This window comes from Dreissena polymorpha, chromosome 11 (genome assembly GCF_020536995.1).
Source record: "Dreissena polymorpha isolate Duluth1 chromosome 11, UMN_Dpol_1.0, whole genome shotgun sequence".
Taxonomy (NCBI): domain Eukaryota; kingdom Metazoa; phylum Mollusca; class Bivalvia; order Myida; family Dreissenidae; genus Dreissena; species Dreissena polymorpha.
This window is the reverse complement of record NC_068365.1, coordinates 55,810,071-55,827,720: the sequence shown is the minus strand read 5'-3', so window position 1 is coordinate 55,827,720 and position 17,650 is coordinate 55,810,071. Positions and strand designations below refer to the sequence as shown.

Here is a 17,650-nt window from a genome sequence, read left to right as displayed (position 1 = left end):
TGTGAAATAACATGAAATACAACAGACATCGACGAGTGTCTGCACAGGAATACGTTCCACTTCAACGCCAATTGCACGAACACTGAAGGAAGCTTCATGTGCGAATGTCAAACCGGATACAGAGACCTAGATGGGATCGGTGGGCAACACTGTGCTGGTAAGAAGCCTTTCCGTTTCCCCGTGTGCTTTGCTGTTTAAAGTGAAATAGCAATGTGGTACAGTCGGTTAACATACGTTTGCAGCTTTAATAGATATCCAAAACCAAATGCTTTAGATTTCAACTTTTTGCCGATTTGTCACTTGTAAATAAAGTGGCATCGTGCTGTAGTAAAATTTCTCTAAGTTGAACTGTTTAAATGTGTAAATGTATAAGTGATTACACGAAACGCTGCAATACGAACGTACATGTGTAATTATCATGCAAATGATACGTCTGCTGTGAGCGAAAATATGTGAATTTAAACAGTCGCATGCAATAAAATCATTCATGTATTGGTCAATAAATGTTTTTCTATTTATATGGTTGAAATCAGATTTGCATATGTTCATAACAGATAGAGTCGAGTGTTCCTTTGGTGGCAATTTCTTTTGCGCAACATCCTTCAACCAGACACGGGTATGCGTGAATACTGACGGAGGATACGTGTGTATATGCAACAAGGGATTTACTGGACCAAAATGTGAAAGAGGTATTTCTAACTGTATTATGAACAATACTAGTTTATACTTTGATTACATTTTATTAGAAGTTTACATCCATTAGGATAAAGTTCTCTTTGAATACTTTTAAGTTTTCATATATATAAGATAGTATATTATAAAAAAGAACTCGTGTATTTACAAAATCTTTGAGTGCTCATGGAATATATTGTATATCATTCTAGTGTTTTTAAATTACAAGCGAAAGGTATGCCGTTTTTAATGAAGCAAAAAAAGTGTAATTTATCATATTCATTTAAGATATTGATGAATGCGATCATAACACGTCGTGCGGCGGCAATGCGGAATGTTTCAACACGTTTGGAAGGTTCACATGTACGTGTCGTGAGAGCTATCTGGGCTGCTTAGGTACTGTTAATTTATATAACAGTCGCGTATAAATATGTTCCCAGTAAAATTACCTTGTAAATTATGTAACAACTGGTTATTTTTGTCGTGTTTTGAAGTTCAATAAATAAATGCTGTTCGGTTTGTAATAATGCTGATATGTTCTGATTGTAAATTATATGCCAATGTTTGTACGTCAATCGTTCAAAAGCTGCATATGTTATTTTTTTCATTTATTTAAATGAACATGATATTTATTCCCAACACACATAAACAGTTTTCTCTATTTTCTACCAAAGAACCGGTTTTACTGGAGTTCGCTGGAGCGGGAGACAGATTCTTGGATATAGACATCGAGATAATCAAGGGGTACCAAATCTCAAAAAGACTGCCGTACTTCGGGGAATATGTGCACTGGTTTAGGGTACAAGCATTCTTGGTCACTTATAAATAGTTCTTAACAAAGTCCAATTATCGCAGGCATATACTTTCATAAAAACGACACATTTAGATGTATCTGCATCAAATTCCAATGCAAAATATTATATTATAGGCATGGAAGTTGAGTGTGTTCAGTCAAGTCTATGAAATACAACAAGCAAATTCGTTCAATTAATATACCCCGCCAATATGCTTCTGGACACAAAAGTGTTATATTTGCCACTCGGCTAAAAAAGCATTTTTTAACATACACAGGGCCATAAATCCGTTATTAACAGATGGTGTACAGTGCCATTTGGCATGCATAATCCTCTTAGCCATATATATACTCATACCAAGTTTCAATAAAATCCGCCAAAGCACTTCCAATATATGGCTCCGGACACAAAAGTGCTGGACGGACGGACGGAAAGACAGACGGACAATGCCAAAACAATATCCCTCCGCCTATGGCGGGGGATAATAATTATAGGAAAACCAATCTGGAAACGCTTTCGATGTTGGTGCATGTTGGCTTGAATTATTTTATATTTAAGAATTTAAATGTTTTGCGTTTATATATATGAGACTTATCTGGGTATTCCAGCCAAGCATGGATTCCTATCGCTAGATTTCCATCCATTGAACAATCAATATGAAGGTGAAAATGCAAGCGAGTGGAGGGCAGCTATTCAGGACCACATGGTGATCGCACCGTTATGGACATATATTGACAGCAGAAATATTACAGACGGAGGACTTTGGATTCACCTATTTAAAGACCGCCAAACGGACAAGTTAGACATAGAGAAAATCCAACAACTCGTTCGCCAATACACCAACCAGACTGAGTTTATTGTCAGTGTGGCTCTGGTCGCCACGTGGAAACACGTGACAGTTCACTCGCCCTATGAACTCTGATATGAGCTCGTAAAGCATCAGGTACCGGTCAATTGAATTATATTAAAATTTGGTTCATAAATACAATATGATTTCATTGTAACAAAAGTTTAATGATCTTGATATAAATACATTATTTAAATTGGAATGCTTTTTATATTTTAGAACCTGTCGATGCAATGCATTTTGATGTTAGATGGCATGTACACGTTGATACATAAGACAGTGAGGCGGTAAGAAACTGCAACAGCTAAATCGAAACAAATATTCAAATAACTGTTTATGTATGAGATCTGTCCCACTGGTAACAATACAATTATATGACGCGAAAATTTGCTCATAAAATGTCCATAATCAAGAATTAGGTCAACATCGTGGGCGGTCAATCGTTTTGGAATATGGGTGTTTGAACTAAATTGCAACCGATAAACAAAATGGCAGCAAAAGCTATTGATGACCCGCAGAACTAAATATAATATGCGCTTGGTGAAATCTATCATTTATTATGCTCACCATCTCGAAATAAAAAGTTCTTCAGCAATGGTCAATTCTTTCTTGGGTCTGATGCGCAATACACAACCGATTGATTATTATGCCACTTGAAGCGATTAATAGTAATAACACATTTAATTAATATATCAGTGAACTAAATCTTGCAATAGACAAGCACTAGTATAAATTATTACATTTTTTTACTTGATACGTTGACGTGTATAACTATGCTGTTTACAAATTTATATAACGTATAAGAGTGTGTCTCACTAAACACTGCAAAGTCACACACAGTCTAGCAAAGGCTGAAAAGACAAGCAAAGTCAGATCAAAACACAAATACGTTTACCAGTGTATCGTTTATTCAATAAATTTAAGACTATTAGGGGAATCTATTTAGGAGGAACAAAGATTTTAACATAAATAACTGTTTTTATTTGGTCTACAGTAGTTTTAATATAATTCCAGGCAAGTTATAACAAAGGCATTCCAAGAGTTACCTTGGGTTTATTGAACTTTGCGTGCATATGTTTGACTTTGTGTACCTTTGCTACACTTTGTGTGTTTCTGTAGTGTTTAGTGTGACCATTACGGCATGTAAACAATAGCTTCTTTTAATTTTGGTGGCATGTGATTAATGCTATAATGCTTCTTAAACTAAGGAAAAACGTTTCGGTGTAATGTTTAGAGAATGTTTTTAATCATGACAGTTTTTAATTTATTGTAATTTACATATACTGTACAATATATTCATATTTCTGTTCAAAGATATGCATCCATTGTTTACAGTGATTTTTGTATAATAAGCCAAAGTACAATTCGGATGTAATCATTTGGGACCTACTGGCGGGAATTTTTATATGAATTTTACTGGTCATGATTAAAGGTAAACTAAGGTAAAAAAGCTCCAATAAAAAAACAAGAATAAATTTAAATAAAATAAAAAAGTAACCCTCGACTGAGCTCGAACCATTGACCCCTGGAGTAAACGTCTAGCGCTTAGACCACTGGGCCATCCATGCTCATACAATGAGTGATGTATTTTATACTTTATGTAAGCAATCCTCGTAGTGTCACAAAATATAATGAAAACAGTCAATTTAAAAGTGCCTTTCACAGATTTTGGCATGTATTTTATAAAGTTTGTCTTTAAATGCATTATATTTATAAATGGATCTAAAAAAAATCCAGAATAAAATTAAAATAAGGAAAAAAAAGTAACCCTCATCAGGGCTCGAACCACTGACCCCTGGATTAAAAGTCTACCCTTTAGACCACTCGACCATCAGTGCTCATTGAATGAAGGATGTATTTTATACTATATATAAGCAATCTTCATAAAATATAACGACAACAACAGAACTCTCCAAATTATTCAATAGTTTCGCGTTGCAACGCTTTATAATTTTCAGGCTTTTAAATCGTCAAAAGATGCATATAATGGCTATTTTAGAGCATGGTAAATGTTCAGTATTACTGTTTCCTCGCAAATATCATAACTAAAACCGAAATTTGCGGATCTGAACAATATTTTTAAATTTTCTCAATTTAACAAATCGTGAATAGGCTGCTTTAAAATGAACTCAACTTCTCAATGTCATTGGCCAACTAATTAGACGTAATCTACCGATGTATACATGTATCGACCTCATATTTATAGGATAGCTGAAATAATTCGCATTCTGAATAAATCTGAGCAAAGAGTCTGCCAAAGCAGAAATCATCAAAAGACTATCATCTATATCGGCAATTTATATTGAGTAATTCATAGTAGTTCTCAATGTCAATACTAGCATCTTTAAAATATTTTAATTATGTTGTGGTAATTCACAGATCTACACTTATTATTATTAAAAGAATGTAATCTTAAAACAGACGAGCTACAAACAACACATTGTAATGTTTCTTCTTTAAGTCAGGTTTGAACCAAAGGGATCCGGCACAAAAAAAGCATATATGATATATAATATATAGACTATGGTTTGAACCGTGAGATCCGCCATCTTGTTTTCAAAAGTAGTTCCAAATCTAATATGACGGCCGCCTTTGTACATCAGAGAGACGGTGTGGTGTAGCCCACTGTCCGAAGCGTTCAGATTGCCTTATGTGGTCTGTGCTGTTTCTTAAAATGTATTACTTATTCAAGTCTATATATATTGGGCGGTAAAACTACACTGTATCATACAGTTGCGGACACATCGAATTCTGTGTTAGTACTGAATTATGAAAACAATATTAAAGTTAAATGGCTTAATTATCTTGTTGCTGGATTAATGCAGTTTTTTTAAACACTTTTTAGATACTATACTCGAAACGGTATTTTGTTTATGTGTATGTGACTGTATATCTAAGCGTGAATTTGTTAATCATAAATCTTTCGAACTCCGACACTTACCTATACTTGTTCAAATGTAACTGACTTTAAAATGGACAATCAGAGTTCTTGATCATTATATATATCTATGCATTGTATAAGGTCCTTACCTGAGCTGTGGTTATTTACCGAATAAAGGAACCTCTAATCTGGACGTGACCGTTAAAAACGCATTTTAATGTAATTTATTGCAAATACATTTTAAACGCATACCTTTGCTTTTATAGTGTGGTATTGCGAATACAAAATCAATATGTACACAGTTCATCCCGAAGTAATGATTGCTTTATATCCGTCAAAATAGTGCACCTAATTACAACTTTTATCAGATACAGATTGTGAAACTCCACACCTGCTAACAAATGGCGCAGGTGCATTCATTAACACGACCATCAACAATACCGCCATGTATACGTGTAACTCTGGGTATGACTTTATTGCAATGAGAAACATTCGTTGCCTTGAAAATGGAACTTGGGAAGCACTCGAGGCTCAGTGTACTATAAAAGGTCAGATTTACTTAAACAGATAAACTTATATTATAATTCCATTCGGAGCCTCATTTTGTATTCCTTCAAAATTAGTTTTGGTCAAACAAACCATTATATTTAAACTTTTTATTTTAACACTTGTTCAAGGATAAAAAAAATAAAAAAAACTCAGTGTTGACCAACATTCTTACGTTAACATATTAAACCAAACTGCTTTTCGATCGACAAGCACATACATTTTCAACGATGGTTAAACATCGGAGGGTGACAACTTATTTTCTAGCAATGCCAAGTTTTCTTGACATAAATAACATGCTTTATTTTGTTTGATAAAGTATTTTATTCAAACATCACGTTGTTGTTTAGAATAAAGAAAACCACAGATTTCGTCACTATGCCCCGGGTTTCATCTTACGAGATCACAAGCTAAGGTAATTAACAGAGAGTAAAACGATGTGCTTTTGGATAATGAAATAGCGGTCTCATATCGTTTAACGGCCTCTAAATTTATTCGTTTTCAAATGTTAAGGAAAATATTTCAGACAAAAGCCCATTCACTTGAAAATATGAGTTAACAAGTCGGTAACAATTATCAACACATTATTTTAAAAGTTAGTGTTATTTTGTTTAAGAAAATTCACGCTTACTATTAAAAAACTACTGCACTTACCCTTATCAATGTTCAATTCATGTTAAGTTACACATCGTGGAAACTGTAGCAACAGCGCAGAATTGTATCAGAAACATAATAAATGTCAGAGAAGTATTATGCTGACTATAAACATATTATAATATACGTGTTTTAATTGCCAATGAAAAAAGTAATGCATCAAATTATTAATGTTTTAATAAGATCAATATGACTAAAGAGATAACCAATGCGTCCGATCAGCCTCAAATCATCGTTTACGTCGATTGTGTGCACTGATTAAAGGATTGGTATCGAAAGATACGGGTATTTTTAGGTAATCGAAACATCCTCAAGGTAATATCAAAAGGACTGTTAAGAGCACTTGAACTTCAATAAATTATAAATCAAATCGAACGAGTTTGATATGGACGACAAATAATATAAACGTGTTGTGTTTTTACTAAACTGTACTTAATTCAAAATACTTTATGCGATCACAGATTGCGGGAACACTTATGTCGCGAATGGCGATTGTAACACTACCTCCACATACTTCAAGTCTTCTGCAACATGTTCCTGTCACAGAGGCTACCATTTCACAGGAATTAATACCAGCATTGAATGTCTGGCTAACGGTTGGAGATTGGTTCAAGGCAATTGTGCGATAAATGGTAGGTTGATTTCTTGGGAAAATATTAATTCACTAAACGCTGAAAATTAAAAATGTTTAAATAGTATGCTTATCTATCAAATGCTACCAATAGTCAAACAAAATACACATTGTTTGAGTAAGGTTATATGTCTAATGATTGTACAGACAGAAGAACCAGTAACAAAGTAATAATACTGTGCAGCACACGCTATAAAAATTAATTCGCTATTGTCCAGTGATGTTGGCGATTTTAATATACCGAAGCGTAAGGTTTTCTTCAAATGATAACTGCGTTTTTTTTATATAAAAAACGTTTCATCACTGAACATCACAAATAGATATCCAGCTGTCGATTATCGTTGAGAAATTCAAACCGCAAAACAGTCAGTCAACAAAGAAATGTCACATGAATTGTAATTATTCATACATTGTTATCTTAATATTGTAACTTCGCCTCACGTGCAGATTGTGGACGGCCTCCGATTGGCAATCTATCAACAATCCATGCCCCACAGACAACATTTAACGCCACGGCGGTATATGCGTGTCTTCCTGGATACAGCACTACAAACAATACTGAGCTCACGTTTACTGCTGACGGCAAGTGGAATGGAACAGCGCCGATATGTTCAGGTATTGTATTTAAAGCATAAGTGTAAAAAGTTTCAATATGATAACAAAGTTGTATTGACTGCTTATGTAATTATTGGTGACACAATTTAATTTATTGTAGAAAAATATATCAACGTGATACAATGCACAACGATACAGGAGTAACATAAGACAAATGTATATCGACGTGATACAAATCGAATTTATTCAGGAATTGCAAGAGTATTGTAGTATACAACACTTTTATCACAATTAACAACTTGTTAATAAATATAACACATATGTTCGATAACAAGGTTTCAAAGAATATTTTTCAGATATCGACGACTGCCTCAACAGGCCAAAGCCATGTGACTTCAACGCCAAGTGCACCAACTCTGACGGCAGCTTCAAGTGTGAATGCCAGACCGGATACAGAGACCTGGATGTGGTCGGGGGAGAACACTGTGCTGGTACGTACTGATCCCAAAGTTCCTTACAGGGACTAAGCCACGGTCATTTTGGTATTATATGTTCAAATACATAGTTTCTTTTAAAATATGTATTAAATGATTTTGTGACACTTTTTATATACGGTCGATAACAAAATATTTCATAGTCATAACAAGTTTTCCCCTGGGACACTTTAAGCGGGCGCGGAAGCACAATATTTAGTGTAAATAGAGTCCTGAGAGATACACATGATTATGCTCTTTATAGGCATAAGCTCGCAATCCACTGGTAAATTGTATCGGAAAGAACTGATTTATTTCTGACAGATTTTATTCATTTATTATTGTTATTAGAAAACAAGCCTGTTTCCAAAACAATATGGATGGTAATGCATGAATATTTTTTGCGGGAAATACATTCGATCTGCCCATTTAAATTATTGATGTGTATGGTCCTCACTGAGAAAGTGCACTTATATTATGATAAAAAAAATCAGTGCCCCGGAGTGTATAATGTTTTTATGTTGAAGCTAGATAGCTATTGTTATCTGCTATGTTTCCAATAGTTTTACTTTCTGGTCTGCAATACCGATTGATATGTGTTGTTTGCCTTGATAATGTTTACAAACATTTAACATTGTTTTAAAGGAATTATACTTTTGAAATCCACTTGAATCTATATATGTCGTTGTATTGATATAACAATCTTTTGCAACATGCATACTTAATAATAGTATACTAGTTTCACATGCCGAAATCCTAATTTTGTATTCTGTAAACATGATTTGTTTAACTTACATACTTATACTGCATCTGACAGGTATTGTTTCATTTGCTGCTGTTGTTTTGTGTTTACTACCTGATCAGCTTAATGAATATTATTGTCTTAATAATATAAGGTATTTTTCATATACAACTGTACGTGTATGCATCTTTGTGTACAATCATTATTGTATTTTTTGTATCATAACCTTAGAAGTAAATTCGCTAAATTTCACTCAAAGTACGGTGATTTAATTTCTAAATATGTTTCTTTAAAATGGCATTTAACTTATGGAATTTCCCACCCATCATTTTATGGAGATGTTTTGAAGCTTGTTCGCAAATTAAAATATCTTAAAGAAAATGTTTATATTAAACTTTTCAATTAAATAAACTCATTTTTATAAAAAGGATATGATGTTAACGTACTTAAAACATGTGCGTTTTGGTTTTCGATTCATCTTTTTCTTTTATTTGTTTTCTCTTAAAATTTGGAATCATTAATGGAATTACCATTTTATACGTTTGATTCTTAAATATTTAATAACCTATGCTGGTTTTATTATTAATTCTATTTCACAGTACCGCCCCTTTAATTTTTATGTTACAGTACTGCCGCTTGATTTTGTTCAAGTCATAGTGTCTTCGCTGATCAATTACGTCATACGATATTCTTTCTCTGTTCCTGGCTACATTGGTTTTCGTGACGTCATCTCTTATATATTGCTTCATACTACATACTTTCACTGTTTTAATCTACATGCATAGGTCATTGGGTTTAAGCGTTCAATTTTGATTATATTTTCTCTCTGACAGGCGTTTCTTGTTTGTTTATTTTTTAGCAGTCACATGAACAACCAAGCTATGTTATATAAATCTTATACACCCATTATTGCTGCTTCTTCCTTAATTTGCGCGATGATGATCTGAAATATTAACTTCATGGCGCTATATTCTTAAATCGTTTTCTATAAAGAAGGAATGTAGTTGACACTTGTTCGTAGTTTCATTTTATCGTTCCTCAAAAAGTTGTAACTCTCTTGCTCTGGTATCTTTCCTACCATTGAGTAATCAAATGGTAGTTAAATTGAATGCGTTTTAATTCCCTTTTAGTATTGTTTAATTTGAGATAAAATGCTATGAGGTTAAATTTTATTTACACTTAAATATATCATGAATATTGCTGGGCCAAGTGTGAGGTTGAGCGCTCTAAAACCGGTTTAAACCCCCAATGCTTCGCATTGACCGTTCCAAGGCGGTGACCCCAGCTTTATTCTTATATGTGTTTATGTTGTTTTATATTGTGCTGTTTTGTGCTGTTTGTACTGTTTTGGCAATCGGTCACTTGCCTTAAATAAAAGACCAACTAATTGTATGTAATAAAAATTCAATACGGCTCCAAAAGCTGGAGTTTCACTTCTTTATATTCAAGACGATTCTTATCTGAATTACTTAATTGTGTTGCTTTAAATATTGTTTTTTTTTTTTTGTATTTAAGATGTAGATGAGTGCTCGTTTAATGGTGACTATTTCTGTATGCATGCGGCGAAACCAAACACGTGTATGCGTGAACAGTGACGCGGGATACGCCTGTGTGTGTGTGTGTGTGCAACAAGGGACTTAGTGGATCAAAATGTGAAACCGGTACGGCTATGCTCGTGTAGCTTTCGTCCATAGGTTCCCGTTTCGTGTTTCTTTAAAGTTTTTATCAATTCATATATTAAAATGTTCGCATTCAGGGAAAATAAAAGGCTATATACATACGCGTGTTTATGTATAATGGCACGTGTTCATAGAAAAGTAAATCCCAACGACCGTATCTACCAGTCTTTACGAATACATGAAAAAATAAAAAAACTTTGAGTCTAAAAAATGTATGCATTTGTTTAATATGTATATTGTGTTTGACCTGTGATTAATTAGATATCATTGAATGTAATGACACTACCACGTGTGGTCCTCATGCTGACTGTACCAACACGTATGGTGGTTACTCATGCGCATGCCCGGACGGCTACCCACAGGGAAATCCATATCTGGGATGCTTCGGTAAGATGACATTTCAGTTACAAAACAATTGCTGTTACTTTTCACACACGTATGAAACTAACTCTCATATCATGAAATTGTCGCAATTTCAGATGAAATTCTTTTTGTCAAATTAGTTTCATCGTAACACTTGCTTCCCTTGTACTATGTCATCTTTTGTAAAGAAACGTAATGCGTTTGTGGTTGAATGTGGGAGCGGATTGGAAGAACGTGTATTCGTGGACTGGTTTTACTTTCAGACTTGCAATTCTTGGAAATATTGATAAATATTATTATTTCATAAATAGTCTATATAAAAATTCACTGAAACGACTTCTCGATTTTGCCGTCAAGACAGTATTATTACGGAGACATGTTTAGCTCTTCCTATTGAACATGAAAACAAATGATGGACAAGCATTGAATAAAAGAAAATGCGTCTGTTTCAGATATCGTTTTTATCCACTCGTGATCATATAAAATAAATATTTTGACTTACGGTTATTGATCCGCTCTTGAGAATATTGATTTATTTTGGAAACTTGCAAATTAAAATAAAAAAATATCTAAACAAAGAAATAACCTCTATGTGAGAGAACTTATTATGTATATATAATTACGTAAACAGCCCAATTAAATATGAACTATTTATGGATATATTGAGGCATAGAAATGCTCATCTTTAAATGAGCGTTATTAGATTGTATTACACATTTTCCAGAACTAGTTTTGCTGGACTTCAAATCAGCTGGGGATAGATACAACGGTGACAACTCGATAATAGCTGCTTACCATATCTCGACAAGATCGCCATTTTTAGGAGAATATATTTATTGGTTCAAGGTAACACTAAAGTTATTTTCATGTTATCGTTAAGATACGTTTTCATACTCATCACTCAATAAATCTGTCTACTCCGTTATGTTTTATAACTTTCGATGCTCTTGTATTTTAGCCAAATATGAACGTAGAGCAAAGTAGAATTCACTCTCAGATTAGCCAATCAATTGCCAGAATTTACACCACGTGACTGAGTTTCATTTCAGAACTGTAATGATCCATCTCCATGACGTTCAATGAATAAATGTCCAGATCCGTAACCGATAAAATGCTCTATGTCCCGATAGAGCAGTTCAGCATTAACGATTTTTTTACCAGAATGCTCTATCTCCATACATAAAATTGCAAATAACATTAACATATAATTAACTAAAGTTAATATTTAATGATATTTTCTGTTTGTTGATAAACACTCCGGTATATTTTTTTCCACATACGTGCATAAATAAGTGAGAAAATAAAGGTTAAACCTTTACATGCGTTTTTCTCCAAAAAATGAAAATGGTAGTAAGAGCACTATAGCAATCAAGAGACGAATTATAACAAACATAACAATCAACCATAATACTGTTCAAAATAGCAAAAAAAAGACCAACTGGACTATAATCGAAAGCCTGCACTGTATGTGTTTGTCTGAGGACAATAATGATACAAAACATGCTAAGTTAACAACTAAAAGTACAGATATAACATAACAAAAAAAACATAGCTTGATTCTCTATCATCAACTGCTAGATAATCTCAACATTAAATATATATTAAAAAACAGCACATAATTCAAATGAATTCAAAGATTGTAATAAACCAATATAAGCAGTGTATAATTAGCATTAAAAAAATGACGAGCATGTTGGTTAGAATGTAATCCATTTGGTTATAATTGAATACGAAAGACGGACGGTGGACAAACGTTTCCTAGAAGTTAAACATGATCATGTTGTTCCCAGGTTACCTAATAAAAAACCTATATCAAACAACAAAAGTCATCAATACAATGTTGTTATTTAGTACCGCCATTTTAACCTAATAGTACTTTGTAAATGTGTAAGGTATTTAACCTCCTTTTCATATGTTATGAAACGACCATGACTCCTGAAACAAATTATTGGATTGAAATGAACTGACATGTCAAACATCAACGTATGATTGACCTGACATGTCAAACATTAACGTATGATTGACCTGACATGTCAAACATCCACGTATGATTGACCTGACATGTCAAACATCAACGTATGATTAACCCGACACGTCAAACATCAACGTATGATTGACCTGACATGTCAAATATCAACGTATGATTGACCTGAAACGTCAAACATCAACGTATGATTGACCTGACATGTCAAACATCAACGTATGATTGACCTGACATGTCAAACATCAACGTATGATTGACCTGACATGTCAAACATCAACGTATGATTGAACTGACATGTCAAACATCAACGTATGATTGACCTGAAACGTCAAACATCAACGTATGATGCATACTCGTTTCATAAAATTCGGAACACTTTGTTATTAGTTCATGCGTATAAACTAAGTGTTTGCTATATCACCAATAAACAACGGGTAAATGGCGAGTATGATGGTAAAACAATTATGTGGAATTAATATCACAGCAAACGAAGTTTCGTCAAAAAGAAGCATTGTAACGGACTTGATATGTAGAGGTCATATGTACCATGTAGAGGTCATATGTACCATGTAGAGGTCATACAAATAAGAAACAATTCCACGGCACAGTTACACTTTCAAATGCTACTAAGGTTACAAATTATTTAAATAATAATACTAGAGAGTTTCTCAGCATCATATAAAACGGTCAAACTCTTGTATAACAATACTTATTTAGAATGTTATAACAAACTGAAAAAATTAACATTCATAAATATTAAAACCAAAAACACACCTTAATAAATGAATATACAGCCAAAGTGATTAGTCAACGATGAAGATTCATAATAAATTGTAAATTCAACTTAGGTATGTGTTATAATTGAACTTCTTTTGCATAGCCACGCTGATATTAACAGTTACATAGGACTTCCATATATATTTCATAAACGTCGTATGTACATGATATTTTACTTAAAAATCAACAATCTGCATTGCATTACTTATATAGATGCAGTAAATACGCTTCCGTTATACGATAGCAATCGTTTTACGCAGTTCACTACGCAGTATACACGTAAATCTCATTACTTTTTCCACCAATATACAACAGCCCATTGGTCTCGTCATAGGCCAATGCCAACGGTTCGAACTGTAGAGGCCCTATGAAGCTGTAGATATGACCATCTTTGGTCACCTTTAAAACGCACTTAACCTTGCTGCAACAGACCATCAAAGTGCCATCACGACATAGGGCAATTCCAGAAGGCGAAGCTAGGCGTTCTGATCTCACAACACAGCGGCATTCACCTAATCTTGTCACCTTAAACACGGAGTCCATCTTAGAGTCACCGATATATATTTTGTCATCGGTGACGTCGTAAACGGCACATGTTGGATGTTTTATGAACTGCGTCCCATTGAATGTAAGCGCATCGAGATTTCTGACAACCGTACTGCATTTAGTGTGACCCTTAGCGTCAAGTTCATCAATTCCCAGCGGGTCAAGGTGAACAGCAATTAAATCGGTTCCATTGTGTGTAAGGGCAGTATAGATTTTCTCGACATATACATATTTCAATTTCAAAGATGTAATTGCCTGTACCGGAAACTGTATTGGTTTTGCACTTGTAAGCTTGTCTTGACGTACTCCTGCTATCTCGGTGCGTACTTCTTCTAACTCTTTTCGCACTGCAAACAGGTTTCCTCCATTTGTTGCTGTACTTGCTGTTGTACTTGCTTGTCCAAACAATCCTACACTTGCTGTTTGCGACATTGATATTTCCCCGGTACTCGACATTGATATTTCGGCTCCGATCACGCCTCCATTAATTGGTGTTGTGCTTGGTGCTCCAAGCAAGCCCACGGTTCTTGGTGCTGCACTTGCGGCTGTTGTGCTTGTGGCTCCAAACGAAAATCCCGTGCTTGGTGTTGTACTTGTGGCTCTTAACCGTCTTCCAGTGCTTGGTGTTGGATTTGTGGCTCCAAACGAAAATCACGTGCTTGGTTTTGAACTTGTGGCAATTAACAGGCTTCCAGTGCTTGGCGTTGGACTTAAGGCTCCAAACGAAAATACCGTGCCTGGTGTTGAACTTGTGGCTCCAAACGAAAGACCCGTGCTTGGTGTTGGACTTTTGGCTCCGAACAAGCCTCCACTGCTTGTTGTTCTTGTGCCCACGTCTGTTTCCGGCGCTGCAATTTCATCTTTGGACGAATCGGTGGTTAGGTTGTTTTCTTGTAATTCTACATCTGACTCGTCAGACCCTCGCAAGTTACGGAATGATGGCGTGCTCGGTGGTTCCATTTGCATTACAATAAGCTCATTCCCGACGTACTGTGCCAAACACGGAAACATCGGGAAATTAATTCCATTCTTCATCTTTGTCAATGTGTTTATGCACGAGATTTTAGTTTGGCTGATGCAGATTAGATTGTCACTAGGGCACACAAGGAGCTGGTTGCATTCAGCGTCGTCATGTAATATAATGGATGTATGTGTGGATACCGAAAGCGTCTGTCCAAAACACAAAGTCTTGCACATTGGTTGAAAGAAGTATCTTTCGAATGAATTGTCCTGGTTTATTCTTCTCAAATTTTCGCCAATTAGAACGGTATGACTCTTGATGGATATCAAGCGAATGAATAATTCTGTGGTGTTGCGACGTTCTCGAGATTGTTCTATATTGTCAATTGTGTCATTAAGCTGATTGATAATTTTATCGCAAACGTCTGCTGCCTTACTGATTTTGCCGAGATCCTGTGTGCGTTTATTGGAAATCGTTTGTTTGAATGCCATCAATGCCTGATCATAATACCAGTCAATTTCTTTCGTGTTTTGCACAGCAACTGAGCGCGTTTGTTTATAGCCAACAAGTAAGTCATTACAAGATTTTAGAAATGATTGAAATTCATCAACTACCTCGATATTCTCGCTTTTTCGCTTCAATGCTGTTGACGTCCAAGCACAGTTCGTGTGCGAGGGAAACACAGTTCTTGCAACAAAGCATGTTATGGTCATTGCAAAAGGATGTTATTTCTTCGTTATCGTGGATTTGACACATGTGCCTGGGTTTCCAGAGAGTGCCCGTGGTTTCCATGGAACTTTTTCGTGGCATTTCATTCTTCCCTTGAAGAACATGGTCACGCATCGGCCGTGGTAACGTGTGGTGTTGAAAGCAGACGGCACATAGATGTTCGCCGCACGTGACACAGAAACCCTCTGCTGGCAGCAATTCCGATCCACAATCTCTACACGGCTGGCATATTAATGACTCCTTTATTTTTACAGCATCGGGCGAAGCTGTAACATCGTCAGATTCACGACAACTGGTGTTATGAATATGATTTTCCAATGGCGAAACACAACCTGCCATGGAAAGGCTATTAATTCGAGCACCATCTAGGACAGAGTCCGAATATTCCGCCACGAATTCAGTTGCAATTGTTCTCTGTATCTGAGTTAATACTTTCCGATATCCGATTCAATCATTTTTTCTCTGTATTCAACTACTTATACCGTACAGCGCAAAACAATTCTGCATAACTCAACCCTTTCATACAGGTTAAACCGTTAAAATATGTCCGCTCTTATTATTCTGTACAAACCTGTTTACAGAAAACGTATAGATATCAAAAGCACGTTTTCGAAAAATAAAGTGTTCAGATATCAGTCTAAAAATACATCACAGTATGGAAGACGGAAATTATCACTTATATGCTCATCCGTTTATGTCCTGCTCTGTAAACAATAAAGTTTTACCAACAAACAACGCAAAAAAGTCCGATCCTAAGCGCTTTAGATCTTGTTACAATATGTGATGAATGTGAGTTAACGTGGTATATTTGACTTGATGAAAATCGCGACGACGACCAGTATTTATCATTAAATAAACATTTAGTGATTCACGTCAGATAAGGGTGCAAAAGAAATTCACGTGGGTGGAGGAAGCGTTGCTGAGTATAGGTTCAATAGAATACCAACGAATTCAAAACAAAAGGTTTATATATTTTTTCTCAGATGGTATAACAATGACAGTACTATTAAACGTTCGTCATGCCTTTTCGTAATTACGGGAAAATGTTCTTATCTTGCAGATCGATGTATTTATATCACATGAACTCCTCAATGCCGTTGTTCATTGTTAAATAATGGTCATGTTAATTGTTCATGTAAATAATGTGACATAAGTATTATGTAGAATATGCATGTTTTTAACCAATAGGTTACTAATCTTGTGTATTCATGAAGTAGAATCATAATAAAAACAGTTAATTTATTATATCTGGTTTGTTGTATTTTTGTTGTGGTTGTTTGTATAGAAACCACAACTAGTGTAAGTATTTCAGCAATTAAAAATTGCTAATTGTAGTTTTTTGTCTGATGTTGTTGTTATTGTTGTTGTTTTGCGTGATCAGATTATTTAAGTTTGAAACATACGTATCGTCGTGGTTTTGTACAGGCTTTTTAGAGGAGAGTACGGTAGTGGTTTAGCGCGAACAATGCACGGGTTCCTCGTTTTGGCGTTTATGAGTTGCAGATCTGTTGATTCGGCATATGAGGTGTGAATTGGGCAGGGTAACAATTTTATATTCATGCGTTTCTTTTCAGTCCAGGTTTTAGTTCATGCGACATGCGATCTTATCTGGAACCGATTCCTTAGCTACAGAGGTGTTACAGGTCGATAATTTAATCGTTTATAAATAAAATGTATAAATGCTTGAAATGATTTTGTTTTGCTTTACATCACCTGATATATGCAGTTGAGGTGCGTCCGTCACGTTAGTCGTATTTGTAGACGTACGTAGGCGTAGATAGACATAAACCGTAGCAATATGTAGGATACCGTATCA

The 17,650-nt window shown here is 35.0% G+C and overlaps 1 protein-coding gene and 2 long non-coding RNA genes across 24 annotated transcripts in view; 1 reads left to right on the top strand and 2 right to left on the bottom strand.

The window, feature by feature from the left end:
- Nucleotides 1-6,107: 6,107 nt before the first annotated feature.
- LOC127851159 (uncharacterized) lies at nt 6,108-8,057 on the top strand. Its single transcript, XR_008035683.1, has 4 exons — nt 6,108-6,155; nt 6,856-7,026; nt 7,473-7,640; nt 7,937-8,057. It is a non-coding gene; the product is annotated as an uncharacterized LOC127851159 (long non-coding RNA).
- A 3,998-nt stretch (nt 8,058-12,055) lies between these two features.
- LOC127851152 (uncharacterized) lies at nt 12,056-15,818 on the bottom strand. 17 transcript variants are annotated; one of them, XM_052384769.1, is made up of 3 exons: nt 13,018-15,818; nt 12,925-12,986; nt 12,056-12,862 (listed from the first exon to the last, which is right to left on the bottom strand). In XM_052384769.1, the coding sequence occupies exon 1, from the start codon at nt 15,816-15,818 to the stop codon at nt 14,796-14,798; it is 1,023 nt and encodes a 340-aa protein (XP_052240729.1). In that variant the 3' UTR covers nt 12,056-12,862; nt 12,925-12,986; nt 13,018-14,795. The 17 variants fall into 17 exon arrangements, with proteins under 17 accessions (XP_052240729.1, XP_052240730.1, XP_052240731.1 ...); XM_052384770.1 differs by having other exon boundaries at nt 12,956-12,986; XM_052384771.1 differs by lacking the exon at nt 12,925-12,986 and adding an exon at nt 12,863-12,893 and having other exon boundaries at nt 12,056-12,831.
- The window catches only part of LOC127851158 (uncharacterized), a 35,636-nt gene continuing 30,041 nt past the window's right edge, over nt 12,056-17,650 (bottom strand). For all 6 annotated transcript variants that reach the window (XR_008035679.1, XR_008035677.1, XR_008035678.1 and 3 more), the window contains one exon: nt 12,056-13,079. This is a non-coding gene — a long non-coding RNA (uncharacterized LOC127851158). The remainder of the gene's footprint in view (nt 13,080-17,650) is intronic.